Source organism: Peromyscus eremicus, chromosome 20 (assembly GCF_949786415.1).
Source record: "Peromyscus eremicus chromosome 20, PerEre_H2_v1, whole genome shotgun sequence".
NCBI lineage: Eukaryota > Metazoa > Chordata > Mammalia > Rodentia > Cricetidae > Peromyscus > Peromyscus eremicus.
The window spans coordinates 64,592,375-64,608,022 of record NC_081436.1 but is presented as its reverse complement, the minus strand read 5'-3'; the positions used below and the strand labels follow the sequence as shown (position 1 = coordinate 64,608,022).

Here is a 15,648-nt window from a genome sequence, read left to right as displayed (position 1 = left end):
CGTGCTCTGGGTCTTACAGACATTGGGCCATTTTCATGTAATAGGAGACTGGTGGCTATTTTCAAATCAAATTAAAAACAATCTGTTTCAAAAGAATTCAATATCATCCAATTAAACTTGGAAAAGTAGTTCAGGGCAGCATCATACTGAAGGAAAGTCCTTGGCCAGGATTCAGTCTCGCTCCTCACCTCCTTATGGACAGCGAGTGCCATCGTCGATTTCAGACACTGATCATGAAGGTGGTGATGCAAAGCCTGGGACCTCAGCAGACTCTGAGTCAGTTACAAATGTGACCGGGGGAGGGGGGGCGGGGTAACCAGCACTGGAGTGCGTAGGAGGCGTCAATAACTTCACTTCGTTTCCTGGCACTCAATTACATCTTTGGTGTCTAGTGTTCCTGATTCCTTTCTGTTGTGTCTCCGGAGCACAAACCCTGAAGGCAGTGCTCACATTTGCATCTACACATCTAACTTAGGGCCTGGCCCTTGGCTGGTAAATGACTGAAGGAATGATAATTCCTGGCTTGCCTTAGCAAGCAGCCCCTACCAGCTCTCTCCATGGGGGCTGTGGGAACCCTGGAGTCCACCCGAATAGCCTCACAGAGTCTGAAGGAGGGTCTTTACTTTCTCCCTTCAGGAATCAACTACTGTGCCCTGAACAAACCAGGCTGTGAGCACGAGTGTGTCAACACAGAGGAGGGCCACTACTGCCGCTGCCGTCGGGGCTATACTCTGGACCCCAATGGCAAGACCTGCAGCCGTGAGTATGCCCCAGGGGTACGGGTGCCGATGGGGTGGGGTCCATGCACAGTCTGTTGGGCTCATTAGCAACTCTGTCCTTCTACAGCTTCAGGGTTTCCTGCATTTTATAAACCATCAAATGGTACTGTTAGTACTACCCACTTCAAAGGTTGAGCTGTAATAATTACGAGACTCAATATGAGGGCTAAAGAGATTGCTTAGTAATTAAGAGCACTTGCTGCTCTTATAGAAGACCCAGAGTCCATTCCCAGCACCCACATGGTGGCTCACAACTGTTTGTGAAGATCCAACACCCTCTTCTGACCTCCATGGGCACCAGGCATACATATAATACACATACATACAGTCAGGCAAAACTCTGCATACATAACATTAAAGAAGTTAGTGTGTCCCAAGTACAGCAGTGCACAGTTGACAAACTCAGATCTCAGGAGGCACAAAGACGGTGAGTTCAAGACCAGCATGGGCTCTGCAGCAAGAAAGCATCTCAAAAATTCAAAAGAGAACAAGATTGAGAGGGGTGTGAATAAATAAATAAATACATGTGTGGGGGTTGCAGGTGTAGCTCAGTCAGCAGAGTGCTGGCCCAGCACACAGTCATGGGTGAGATCCCCAGCACCACATAAACCGGGGGAGCAGGACAAGGAGGGCGTGAACACGTGCAGCCTGCGCAGAACAGGGCTGCTGCTCTTGTTCTTTGCTACTAAAAGCAAGATAGTCAGATGGGCCGGAATTCAAACTGAAGCTCTGTCACAGTCTACATATGTGACCTGGGACAGGTGATTCTCCAAGCTTTGATTGCCTGTCTGTTTTTAAAAAATGAGAATATACCGGGTGGTGGTGGCACACGCCTTTAATCCCAGCACTTGGGAGGCGGAGGCAGGTGGATCTCTGTGAGTTCGAGGCCAGTCTGGTCTACAGAGTGAGTTCCAGGACAGCCAGGACTGTTACCTGGCTAGAGAAACCCTGTCTTGAAAAACCATAATAAATAAATAAGTATTTTTTTAAAAAGTGAGACTGTTAATAGCATTGATTCCCTGGGTGGTTGGGGGGAATAATTGGAGCCATTTCAACCCCTTGGCCTTGTGCCTCGTTTGTAGCAAACATACAACTAAAGATAAAGATAACAGTGAGTATCACCCAGCCTGTGAAAGTGACTAACGCCTGGTACCGGGTTGGGACGAGAGGCCAGAAGGGGTGGACCTTGGGAAACTGGACTATGAGGGCAGAACTGGACAGCATGGACTCTGGTAAAGTCTTTACTTAATGTCCTCGTCTCAAACCACAACAAAGCTTGGTGACATAAACACATGGGAACTTTCAGGTCTTGACAGCTGGATGGGCTCCTAACTTTTTTTCCTGAGGTACGGTCTCCACAGGCCCAGGCCAGCAGGATGACATTATGTGGGGGCTGTGATGGATCCCAGGGCCCTGGCACACTAAGAGCTGGGCAGGTGACATTGGCCTCCATAGAAGGGTCCTTTCGTGTGGCCTTGCACCTAGCACACCGTGCGTCTGCTTCAGCTCTGCAGACAGAAGTGGATTGTGCATGGGGACAGTGCAGCTGCTGGACCACATTTGGGCCCTGGACTGCCAGGAGGGCAAGTTTCACAGCTGAAGTATGAGCTACAGAGCCAGCCAGGGGAACCTCATTCTCCTGTCTTCGGAGGAAGCAGTGCCTTGATTTGGCTTTCTAAGTGTGATCCTGACTCTCTCAGCATGCCCTGGTGGTGTTTTTCTGTCGGCTTAGCTGTTGCACCTGAATAGACTGATATTTTAACTACTGTCTGTGCCCTACGGCCTGCAGTCAGCACTCCACTGCTAGACTGTGGCCTGCCGGGATTTCCGGTCCCCCCAACACTGGCTGGGCCACAGTTGTGGCTGCCAGATGCAGGTTTTAACTAAGTCTCTATCATTCTATTACCAATAAAGACGGGAGTCACGTTGGGTGAAAACCTGCTGGATCAGAGAAGCCGAGAAGCAACCGCTGACCTTCCTTTCTGTCCTGAGACCCAGCAAGAGAGCCTCTCTCCACTGGTCCCAACCCAAAAAACAGTCTCTCTATCCATATTCCTGGGTCTTCTGTACTCCATGGCTAATTCTTGTCAACTCTGCCCTCCCCCATCCGAGGTTAATTTTACTAACACAGTCTCGGAGTTTCACAGTGCAATGAAATATCTTGCAACAGCACCTTGGGTAGTCTAGAAGAGCTCAGATGTGAGCCCGGAAGAGATGGAGGTCTTCCTCTGTTAAAACTTTTAGAAAGTTTAAACCAAGCTATTTCTGTCTAGAAGTCCCCAGGGAAATCCATGGGGTTCTTAGGCACGATGGCACAGGCTCTTCTTCTGAGTGCTCACTCTGCAGGCACAGTTGTGAGCACCTCCAACATTCTGTATGCTCACTCTGCGGGCACAGTTGTGAGCACCTCAACATTCTGAGTGCTCACTCTGCACGCACAGTTGTGAGCACCTCCAACATTCTGAGTGCTCACTCTGCGGGCACAGTTGTGAGCACCTCCAACATTCTGAGTGCTCACTCTGCGGGCACAGTTGTGAGCACCTCCAACATTCTGAGTGCTCACTCTGCGGGCACAGTTGTGAGCACCTCAACATTCCAGCTCTCACGTGCCTCCAGACAATTCTGCCTGATGTGAAATGGGTACGTGGCTCCTGAGACACTGCAAGTGTTTTTACAGGTGTGCCTACCAGTGGATTGTTCTAGAAGCCTCTGGTCTTCAGCCACGAAGGAGTGAAAAGGCTTACCTCCGTGGGCCATCATGAGGTCTTCAGTGTCTGTCCAGTTGATGGAGGGTGCACTTTCTCCATTCAGTAAATCTGGGAGGCAGTCCAGGGGGCTCTGTGGGAGCCATCCACCACAGCTGTGTGTTTCCTGGCCTTTGGCGTTCCCTGCCCAAGGACCAGCTGTGGTGTTTGGGTGCCAGAAGGGGCCACACAGGCAGCGAGGCTTTTGTTTATTTTCTGAATCTGGATGTCCTGATTAAGAGAATTTTTTTTTTAAAAAATCACTTCTTTATTTTTCAAATAAAAATAAATTACACACTAATTCTCTCTGAGCACTACGTAGTCATACTAACAACCGTTCATTACTAACAACCGTTCATTAAGCGGTTGCTGTATGCCAGCCACTGTTTGGAGGGCCTTACATGTATCCTTTCCTCTAACTTTTACTACATTATCACCAGAAAGGGACCACCAGGTGTCGGGGAGAAACTCGGTTGGTGACGTGTTTGCTTTGCAAGCCTGGGTCTGAGATCTACCTGCAGAACCCAGGTAGAACACCAGGCATGGCAGCATGTGCTTGTCACCTCAGCACCGGGCAGGTAGAAACAGAATGCCCCCTCACCCCACACCACCCCTGTTAGCCAGCCAGTCTAGCCTAATTGTTGGGCTCCAAGCCAATGAGAGAGACCCTGTCTGAAGGAGGTAGACTACATTTCACGAGAATGACAAAATTGTCCTCTGGCCTCTACAAGCTCACACACCTGCATGTATAACCCGTGAACTCAAAGAAGAAAGGGGACTGCCATCATCTCCAGAGGTGACAGAGAGGTTAAGTTCGTCCAGCATCCGCAGCAAGGACGTGGAAATCAGTGCTGTTCTGTTTGCTTCTCTGTTGCTCTGATAAATGCCATGACCAAAAGCAACTTGGGAAGAAAAGGGTTTATTTCCGCTTACACTTCCATGCCACTGAGGGAAGTCAAGGCAGGAACTGAGCCAGAGACCACAGACGAACTGTGTTTACTGGCTTGCATCCAAGTTCATATTCAGCTTGTTTTCTTATACTACTCAGGACCACCTTCCCCGGGTGAACACTATTCACAGAGGGCTATGATCAATCAGCAATCAGGAACATGCCACACATGCCCACAGGCCAGTTTGATGAAGCAATTCCTTATCTGAGGTTTCCTCTTCCCAAGTGACTCTAGGTTTATGTCAAGGCCACTGAAGCTAGCTATGACAAGGAGCAAGGTTGATTTCGCAGCAAGCCGGGTATCGTGAGGTAGAGTGGAACCTTCCCTGTGGCTGACGTTGCCCCCAGGAAGGCTCCGGGTAGCAGTCCCTTTTGTGAGTGGAGCATTGGCACCTCAGTCCCTTTATGTTTTCCTGTGTTTGTGACCAATGCAGGGGTGGACCACTGTGCACAGCAGGACCATGGCTGTGAGCAGCTGTGCCTGAACACGGAGGAATCCTTTGTCTGCCAGTGCTCAGAAGGCTTCCTCATCAACGATGACCTCAAGACCTGCTCCAGTGAGTCCCCTTCCACTTCTCTACTAGGGAGGGGTTCGCAACCGGTGTGAAGTGTGCAGACAATGCAGAGTTCAGCACGTTCTCCTCTGGCCTCCGGGGACACTGCGGGGAAGTCTGCTGGGGACCAGTGCTTTCAATGGCAGTAAATGTGAACCGTTACTTAATTCCCATTGCAGCCCAGAAGCCTTGCTGACAGAGGCCCCAGGGATCTCACTTGGCTTTGATTTTACAGGGGTGGATTACTGCTTGCTGAGTGACCATGGTTGTGAATACTCCTGTGTCAACACAGACAGATCCTTTGCCTGTCGATGTCCTGAGGGTCACGTGCTCCGCAGCGACGGGAAAACCTGTGCAAGTGAGTTTCATCACATTGAGATCCTGGGACAGACAGGACTCAGCACAGGCCCCTGAGGTGCCAGTGGGCTGCTGACATGTGCATGTCTGAGTGTCCTCTGGGTCTGACTGGGCCCCTGGATATATGTGTGCCTGCATCTCAAAGCCCTTGGAGCCTCGGCCCCAAACTTCCTTCTCGTGCTCCTGGAAATGGCTTTGCCGCCTCCACACACTCTGCCTCACCACCATTATGAAACAGGCCCTCATTCTTGGCATGCTGATGTGGTTTGTCCATACTTAAATTTATGTTCAAATTTGGTTGCCACTGTGACATGTTTGAGACATGAAACTTTTCCAAGGCAATTATGCTGGTGGGAAGGATTCATGCCTTTCCTGGGGGAGTGGACTGGTTAGAGAGATGGATTCTTGTAAAGTGCAATCAGTCTCTCTGTCCCCACCTCTTCTGTACATAATTCCCACCATAAGATGAAGCAAAATAAAGCCCTATCCATGTGCTGTGATGTAACAGCAGAATACAGACAGCAGAGTACAGACACACTCTCAGCTCTACCCCCTCGCCAGTCACGCCTATGACCAACAATACAGAAACTGGCTGACTGCCAGCTGGCTGCATGCCAGGCCAGGCTGAGTACTGTGCTAAGCACATGCTATCACACTCCAGATGGGATAACCTCAGCTCAGACTCAGTGAAGCGTCTGAGATGGCCCTCTACTAAGTAGGGACTCACTCTCTGTGAGACTCCAGTTAGTTCTGAAAGGGAGATGTCTGAGAAATCCTTTGACTTCCCTGTCACCTCTCAGCACAAGGCCAGGCCGGCAGGGATATTGTCTAGGAACATGTTTCCTTGCAGCTGACTCTAATTCCCATCTCCATTTAAACAAACAACAGCTAAAAGACAAGACTCCAGGCTCCCTCGTCTCTCCAACTCAAGAAAGCCATGTGCTTTCTGCCCTGCATTCCCATTTCCAAGTGGACCAGGATCAAGGACTAACAGCAGTTTGAGAGAAAGCATCAAAATGGAAGCAAAGACCCTCCTTTGCTCTCCCTGGCCACCGTCTTTCTGGCTGTAGGCCCGAGTTCCTCGGCCACTGGCACAGCCGTGGGTACAGTACTGACACAGCTGCCTTTTCTCTGCCGTCGGTCCACACGGGCAGATGACCTGTCTGCACAGCTGGGCAACAGTCACTGTGCTCCGTGTGAGAAAATGTTGTCCCAGTTTGAGATGGATGCTTGGATCTTGGCAAGTAGGCTGTCCATGGGGCCGCTTGCTCGTGGATCCCTGCCCAGCTGCTCGCAGCGTGCTGCCGAGGCCAACTCTAGCAGGGCCCGGGCGCTGGGGGTGTGGAAAAGGGCGGGTAAGTTAAACACCAGCTACACTCGCCTGCCTGCCAAGCCAGATGCGAGGGGTGATGGGTGAATTCTCCATCGTCTCAGATCACTCACGCCCCTTCTTTGTTCTCTTCACTCTGATAATCAAGGGCTGAGTGTGAGATAACTGCAGGACCTCTAAAATCTTCTCTCAGAATCTCAAACACTTGCAGACCCCCTTCCTTCGTTCTCCTGCCTCTCTCCCAATCAGAGCTTTGCCTTTGCCGCCTTTAAACATGGCCTGTTTTCTCATTTAATGCATGGTCTGCGTCCTCTATATGAGTGCAAGTCCAGCAACTGCAAGTGAACTTTATGTCTGGTTGGGTGGTTATGAGACGCGTGAGGTAATCAGATGGGTTAGAACTTAACTCGGAACAATACAGGACAGACACATATTACCCGCCAGAGCTGTCCCCCTAATTGAAGACTCTCTGTCTGCTCTCAAATGATTCAGTCCAGCTGTTCCATCCTGTAATCGTGGCCTAGGTTTTCACTGTGGTCACAGCTAATGGCAGTTGGGATGAATGTTCCCCGCCCCAGGCCAGATGACACACAGCCAGATAACATGACTGTACCTTTTTAGTGAAGCCTGGTGCACAGGGGATGGGAGTGAGCTGGGGTCTGCCAGGCCTTGCTCCAAAGATGAGCGCTTCCTTGGCCTTTATTTGGAGTCCAGACAGCAGGTGATCTGAAGAGCCCCTCACTCGTTCTCCAAGTTGCCTGAAGTGTAGGGAGCCTAAGTCCCAGTACCCAGGCTCCTGGGACAAGGAGGCAGGTACTGGGGTGAAGCCCACCCTCCTTCCCTCTCAGTCCTCTGATGCTGATTCTAGCTGTATAGATTGGGAGTGGTGGGGGGGGTCCTCCTCTTCCAGCTGCAGCTTAGGGTTCTCTTTTCCTCACTAGAAGTTTCCCTTAAAGACTCCATAGGCCCACTATGCATGCAGTGCACTGCCTGTAAGTCCTTGGGAGTCAGAGGTCAGAGACCAGGTCTTATATCTGGAGTCAGAATTCCCAGGGCCCAGCCTAGCAAAGTAAATGAAAGGGGCAGTGAATGAGCAGAGACCAGCTCGATATCCTTTGGCTCTGTGACCCCTAGTGCAGGCTCCACTCCAAGCTCAGTCCCCTTAATGGCTTCCTACTACCTCCCAGAAAAAAATTCCACTGACAATCCTTGATTTGGCAGTGTAGGAGAGGCCCCCCTCTTCCTCCTGTGAAGGCCTTTCCTGGGTCTTCCTCATAGCCTCCTGTGTTTCAGCTAAAGCAGTCCTTGAACAAACACTGTTCTCTCTGTGTTGAGGACAGCCTCTGTTCCCCAGCCCTCCGCCCTGCATAGAGAAACCTAGTCTATCACAGAGTCATGGAAACTTCCTCCTCCCTAAGCACTGGGCTAGGGAAGTCTCCTCCTTCCAGCCCCTGAACACCCGTGCACAGGTGTGAGCAGGGACACAGATCTAGGATCCAAAGCCCAGATTCACATATTGTTGCTTCTAACCTGGGCAAGGAAGCTGGCCCTCCCTGTGTGTCTGGTTGCCCACCTTCAAACTGGGAATGATAATTTCTGTCTTCCAGGGTCCCTGTGTGACGCAGGAACATATTCATAGACACGTTTTGAGAACGTGGAGTGGGCCTTCAACCCTCTCACACCCGTCAGGTCTCACTCCTCAGCTTACGACTGTTCTTCACCGAGAGGCCCACAGGAAGCTCCCTGTATTGGTGTCTGGAGACCAGTCTCCCAGGGACAGGGTCGGGCACACTCTCCGTGCAGGGCTCAGGGATACCGGATACCGTACTCTGGAAGTTGGCAAGCTCAGTAGTCCACACACTGCCCTAGAAGAGGCCCTTGTTTCTAGCCATGGAGAACACTGTTTGGGTAGGAGCCACAGCCTTAAACCCCAGGGATCCAACTGGCCACACTTCCAGCCCAGCTACCAAAAGGCCCCCAGCCCTGAAGTCCTAACCCCACCCCTAGTGTCCAAGTCTGCTCAGGCAGCCATGGCAAAATACCAGACTGTATTGTCTCCTAACCACAGAAACATCTTTCTCATAATACTGGAGGCTAAAAGTCTGAATGCAGGACGCCAGCATGGTAATGCTCTGGGGAGGGCTTTCCCCCACCAATGTCTGTGTCCTCTCATGGAGGAAAGGAGATGGAGACAGGAAGTGAGTGAATGAGCTCTCTGGTATCTTTCTAAATAAAAACACTAGTCCTGGGCGGCAAGACAACTCAGTAAAGTGCCTGCCGTGCAGGCCTGCTGAGCTGTTCGATCCCTAGAATGCACATCTGTACACAGGGAGATGGAGAGAGCTGACTCCAGAAAGCTGCTCTATGACCTCCAGTTTGCACCGTGGCATATGAGCTCCTCATACACTTTCCGATGGTGATGGTGGTGATGACGATGGCAATAATAATAATATAATATAATGATAATAAGAACGTTATCTGGGCCCCATCCTTGTGAACCAAACCGAATTACTTCCCAAAGCCCTACTCCAAATACTATCATGGTAGGGACTAGGGGGCCAATTTATGAATTAGGGATTGAGGACACAGTCCAGTGAGTAGCATGAATGAGAGGGAAGGGACTACCTTCACTTCAAGATGCCCGGGGGTCCTCAACTTTAGTACACGTGAGCAGAATGCGATGGTCTGGAGGATATCTCAGTGTGGCTGCTTCTCGGTTTGAGAAAAAGGCTTCTACAGAGGCACCAAAGGGTCAGCTGCCCCCGTTGAAACTATCATGTTACAGTTGGCCTTGGAGCCGGGCGGTGGTGGCGCACGCCTTTAATCCCAGCACTCGGGAGGCAGAGCCAGGCGGATCTCTGTGAGTTCAAGGCCAGCCTGGGCTACCAAGTGAGTTCCAGGAAAGGTGCAAAGCTACACAGAGAAACCCTGTCTCGAAAAATCAAAAAAAAAAAAAAAAAAAAAAAAACAGTTGGCCTTGGGTCACCTTCTCGGCAGACCATCTCTATGGCCACATCCCTCTGGGGTCAGGTGTGTTTTAATTACATCATATGTGGAATTCAGAACAAGAACCAGGGCTGCTCTCTGTCTTTGCTGCTGAAGTCTGAGTACACTGGACACATTACCCCACAATTCCTGCAACCCCCACATCACATATACAACTCACCTGGTATATAACCTAGATGTGGGAAACACAGTTTGTTGGGTGTATCAGGACCCCAAAAACCTGAGCTATGCTATGAAACCTCTAGCCATCCTGGTCACAGATGACACCCCATTCACAATGAGGCTTTAATTAAATGTGTGACCTGCCTCCTCCCATGGGAACAAAAAAGGGAAGGATTTCTTTTCTTGTTTTTCTAAACTTCTTTTTTTTAAGATTTATTTACTTATTTTATGTATATGATGCTCTATCTGTGACTTTATGCCAGAAGAGGGCACCAGATCTCATTGTAGATGGTTGTGAGCCACCATGTGATTGCTGGGAATTGAACTCAGGACCTCTGGAAGAGCAGCTAGTGCTCTTAACCACTGAGCCATCTCTCCAGCCCCAAAAGGTATCTCTTTGAGAAGAAGATGTTTTCTTTTTTCCTGCTTCCTGAGAATTCTGAGCCTCCTACCCCATTCTACTTCAGCACTGACTAGTGATTGAGTCTGACTCATCCCTTCCCCGGCTGGAGTCTCAACACTTGCTTAAGCTAGTTCTTTGTCCTTATTCTCTCAAGTCTTTGCCTGTGGTTTCTCAAGTGCTGGTGACTCCTGGGATTGAACTAATTCAATTTCTGCCCCAGCACTGGTTAAAGTTCCTCTGGAAGAGATATGTAAGATTTATCACCCAATCTGGTTGGTGACCACTGGGATTCAGGCAGAACTGCCACAAGAACGTGGAGTAGGGGACTCTCCCAAGTCCAGGAAGAGATGTTTAATCTGACCCTAGAGACTCAATCAGGAGACACAGCCATAAGTGCCACGTAAGAGCTTCCCAGACCTGGGCAGCAGCACCTGCAGGTCCATGATCTGGACAGGGAGGTCAGTATACTGAGTGCCAGAGGAAGCCACAGGAACAGGTGGGTACTGTCACCTGCAGCATGGAGAGTGACAGGAAACTTTCTAGAGCCTATCATGATCAAACTATTAGTCCCTAACCAGACTGACTAACCCCATGGAGCTGGGATGACCAGGAAACACCGAGGGGACAGATCTGTGACCTACCTGCGTCAGCAAAGCCAAGTCACATCTTCAGAGTAAGGAGCTTTCAGAAAGTCACTTCTGCTTGCTGGCCAGCTACTTCCTCATCTCTAGAATGGAGTTGAACTAGCATCTTTCCGAGGTCCTTTCTAGCCTCCAAATATAGATAGTAGTGGGCACAGGTCACCGGTTCACAAATATTTGCTAAACAAGTACAGTTGGTGTGCACACTATTTCCCCAGGCTGGTGGCCGCTCTAGTGGGGAGTCAGAGATGGTAGCTGTTTTTCTTTCTTGAGGAGGCACTGAAGTGTGTTCCCACAATGGAGTATCATCGGCTCTGTGAGAAGCTGAGGACAAGCTGGTTTCCAGTGTAGTACTAGAGCCTGTGGGCAGGAAGTGAGTTCTGTGCATGGTTTAGCTTGCTAAACCAGCTGGGCAAACTCCAAATTCTGCATCTCATGTCTGATGTCAAAGCGCTCTTCAGATCTCTAACTCCATTCAGCTTTGTTGACTGTAACATACTTTTCTTTCGTGGGACGGGTCCACTCCCTGTTAGCAGCTCTCCTCAGCAGGTATCCCGCAACTCTGGCATCTCCAACATCTTGGGGTCTCCAACACAATCTAGACTTCACCTTCACAGCTTTATGCAATGGCCTCTCTGGGTCCCCATGCAGGGACACCCTTGACACATGTCTGGCCTCAGTGACTTTTCTTAGCTGTGGAAGGAGATTCCACAGCCCCTTTCTTGTATCCTTGACTCTAAAGCCAGAACAGATGGCCAGAGCTGCCAAGCTCTGCTTGCTCGTTGGGGCTGGAACTTGACCCCTCCTTCAGTTACATCTGCAATGGCTTTCTGTAGTTGGTGGCTTCCATCACTGCTGAAGCTTTCCTTTAATTCCTCTTTACAAGTTGGAAGCTTAGCTGGGTGCGGTCTTGCCCTGAGGTCACCACTCCCTTTATTCTTTAAACTTTTTATCTCCTTGAGCACAGGACTTAGCTCCATTATACTTCCTGTACTCCTTTTATACTCAAACTGTGCATTTTATATTTCTCTTTGTCTAGCTTACTCCTTTTCATCATAGATCTGCATAAGAGGGATTACTAATAACCACATGGCACAATTAATATTAAGCTCTCTTGAAATCTCCTCTGCCAATACCATTAACAAAACTCTTAATTTAGCTTCAGGCAGATTTTTAGGATGTGTACAAAAAGCGGCCACAATATCACAAGAATAGTCTCTAGGCCACTTACTAATATTCTTCCTTATGAATCCTCACGAACCAGGCCATCATAATCTACATTGCTCTCAGCACCACTGTATTCTATGCTCCTACTAATATGTCCTATTAGGCCCTACTTACAGCATTCAACTGTTTTCCTAATCCAGAGTCCCAAAGTCCACATTCAGCCAACAAGCAGCATGGTCAGGCCTGTCACAGCAATACCCCACTCTTGGTACCAACTTCTGTCTTAGTCACTGTTCTGTTGCTATGAAGAGACACCATGACTAAGGTAGCTCCTATAAAAGAGAGCATCTAATTGGCTTACAGTTTCAAAGATTTAGCCCATTGTTATCATTATAGCAGAGAGCTGGGCAGCACACAGGCAGGCACTGGAGCAGTAGCTGAGAGCTACATACTGACTCTGGGCTTACCATGGGCTTTTGAAACCTCAGAGCCCACCCCCAGTGACACACTTCCTCCAGCAAGGCCACACCTCCTAATCATTTCAAATAGTGCTACTCCTCAAGCATTCAAATGTATGAGCCCATGAGGGCCATCCTTATTCAAACCACCACTTTTACACAGGGAAGTCCCTCATTCTTCTTATAGCTGTGTAGTGTTCCATTTCATTTGGCCTGTCCCCTTTTCTAAATACTTGGGTTGACTCCCGCTTTCACCCTTACAAACAGTGATGCCGTTGTTAACTTGGAAGTACATTCCTTCACGTGGTACAAGGACACCTACAGAAGGGAGTCCCTAAGAGAAGCTGCTGGGTGAACGGTGCATTCTGCAGCACTGTGGACACTGCCAGGCACTCCTCCATAAGCAAGTGTGCCCTTTAGTACAGCTGACTTTGGAAGCAGTGTCTGTTTTGCCTCCAATGACTGACTGAGAAGTCACCCACTCTGCTCTGGATCAGATGCCCTGAGGGGATGAGCAGAGGAAAAGATAAGCTTGAAAACTCTTCACTTACTTTACAGCATGCACACATTAACAGTTCCAGGAGAACTGAGGAGCCGGGCTGGGTGCTGCTGGCACGGCATATAGCCAAGGATGAGGACATGACCCTGTGGGCACGGGCTTTTCCATGGCTGCCCTCTGATAAAGAGAAGTGCCACCTGACAGGTGCAGGCTTGGGCCACTCTGGCTTGGGCCGCTGTATCTCTATTGAGGAAGCCCCTGGAATCTTCAAGAGGACAGCTTGAGCTGTAGCTAGGATCAGGGCTGGATGGGGAGTCCCAGACAGAAGAGTGTGCTCAGAGGGTTTGCTCTGGATCAGGGCTTGGCAAGACTGGCCTGAGAGAGCTTTTGTTATTTTATAACCTTGGAAAATGGAGTATTCTTATAAATTCATGGTGAAGGAGTGGAAATGTTGCCCTCTGTGCCAGCCAGCTGTTGGTGCTATGTATCACTCAGTGGTACTTTTAACTATGTGAGGAACTACTCCAGCCACAGGGAAATGTTCTGCACTAATAATGAGTCCAGAATGTGCCCAGAGAAGTAAGTCACACTCAGAGCAAACCGGAGTACCCAATTCTGCTTAGAGTCTCCTTTACAGTTAAAATTCCAGCTAACATCATTTTCCCATTGTTCAAAGCTTCTGGCAATGTTCCTGCCCCAAGAAATGCAAATTTCCCCTTGAGTCTGAAAGCTTAGCAGATGGGAATGCTGTGTGCAGTTGGGAAAAGTCACGGGCTTCATTACCAAAAATTAACATCTTTCATCTGGTTCTTCCACTTATTAGCAAGTGGTCTTGGCTAGCTGTAATTAGTCTTCCTCAATGTTAGTTTCTCCTGCTGGTAAATGAGAGTAACACTGGCTCCCTTAACTAGCTTGCAGGGTAGTTCCGAGGACTCCCCTTCTCAGAGAAATGCCGCAGTAATGCTTAACATAAGAACAGTAGATGGTTCTTCCTGGGTGTAATTACCACGTGCCTTTAACCACTTCTGTGCATGCCCTTTGTTGAAATCCTGTTCATTTTCTGAAGGGCTGGGTTAGCTTTCAGTTAACTGTATGGTTGTTGTAAAATGTCACTGCCCCTGGTCCTGTTTCAAGCTTTGAACGTCAGCCTGGTTTTCACAAGTGCACAAACCTTCTAGTCCCCAGAAGCCACCCAGCCCTATAAACAGTAATGCTGTCCTTCAGTAGTTCAGTCCAGTGACCTCCGAGTCATCCTTGACACTTCTGTCCTAGCCATATAAAGGTGGACCCTTCACTTCATTGTTGGAAAGAACAGGAGTTGACACAAAATTACCCTTTCGATGAGCTTTATTAGGAGAGATCCTCATGGCCACAGGCAGCTATGATCAGGCCAGGACATCGGAGAGCATTAGCAGACAGCCACACCAGGGTAGAGAAGCTGCTGGGAGAGAGCCCTCCATTCTAAAGAACAAAGGGCATTCTGGTTCTTAGAGGTTTTCAGTGGAGGTGGCCCGCCTCTGTACCATGTGATCTAGCTGGGCCTGGCATTGACAAAAACAGTTACAGTTCAAGGGTTGTCTGTGGTCTGGGAATCAGGGTGGCTGGGCTTGCTCACAGCTCTAAGAGGGCAGGAGAGAACTACCAGGGAGACAGGCTTCAGGGAGGGGGGGCTGTTTCTGGAAGGCAGAGAAGGGTAGCTAGAAGATCTGTGAGCTAACATCAGTCCCAAACACAGCCAGTTCAACCACGTCATCACCAGTGTTCTGGGCCAGCGGGATCATGGCAGTAGGCTGTATCCATCCCCTGTATTCCTTCTCTACCCACACCATTCTGTGCTTTTAAAATGCAGCCCAGACTGAAGGATTCTACTGCTCAAAACTTCCTGTAACTGTTCTTCTCCCTCAGACATGTCCTGCCTAGTCCTACCATGCTGGGCTCTGTGCCTTCTCTGCAACATGGTGAACATGCTCTTGCAACTGCAGTGTGCAGATGCTCCTTCTTGCCTAGACACCGACACTCATCTCCTCTCCGTCTTCAGGGCTAAGATGTCAAGCCCCAACCCAGCGGCCACTCTGTCCCTCTTGTCTTCTGTTTCTCCAAGGCACTTTCTTCCCCACTAAGAAGACATGCTTGGCCGGGCGGTGGTGGCGCACGCCTTTAATCCCAGCACTTGGGAGGCAGAGCCAGGTGGATCTCTGTGTGTTCGAGGCCAGCCTGGACTACCAAGTGAGTTCTAGGAAAGGCGCAAAGCTACACAGAGAAACCCTGTCTCAAAAAAAAAAAAAAAAAAAAGAGACATGCTTGTCTATTGTTTGTCTTCCATACCCTCATATACTCCTGACACCCATTGCCAAATGCAAAGTCCCATGGAAGCAAAACCATTTTTTTACTGGTTGTTCTGTCCTTAGTGGCTAGAACGATGCCTGGCCCACAGTAAGAACTCACAACAAATTTGTTGACTAGGTGTGTTCAAGTTTACCTTAGCACTCAGGAGGCTAAAGCAAAAGATCATGAGTTTGAGTTCAAGCCCAGCCTGGGTTACATAGGGATATCCTGTCTCAAAACAACAACCAAGAGCTTTGCTGACTTTGAATAAATG

General features: G+C 49.4%; 1 protein-coding gene across 2 annotated transcripts in view; it reads left to right on the top strand.

The window, feature by feature from the left end:
• Positions 1-15,648, top strand: part of Matn2 (matrilin 2) — a 121,764-nt gene that overhangs the window by 94,476 nt on the left and 11,640 nt on the right. For both annotated transcript variants that reach the window (XM_059247297.1, XM_059247296.1), the window contains exons 7-9: positions 637-759; positions 4,907-5,029; positions 5,262-5,384. In XM_059247297.1, the coding sequence (XP_059103280.1) occupies positions 637-759; positions 4,907-5,029; positions 5,262-5,384 (369 nt within the window). The remainder of the gene's footprint in view (positions 1-636; positions 760-4,906; positions 5,030-5,261; positions 5,385-15,648) is intronic.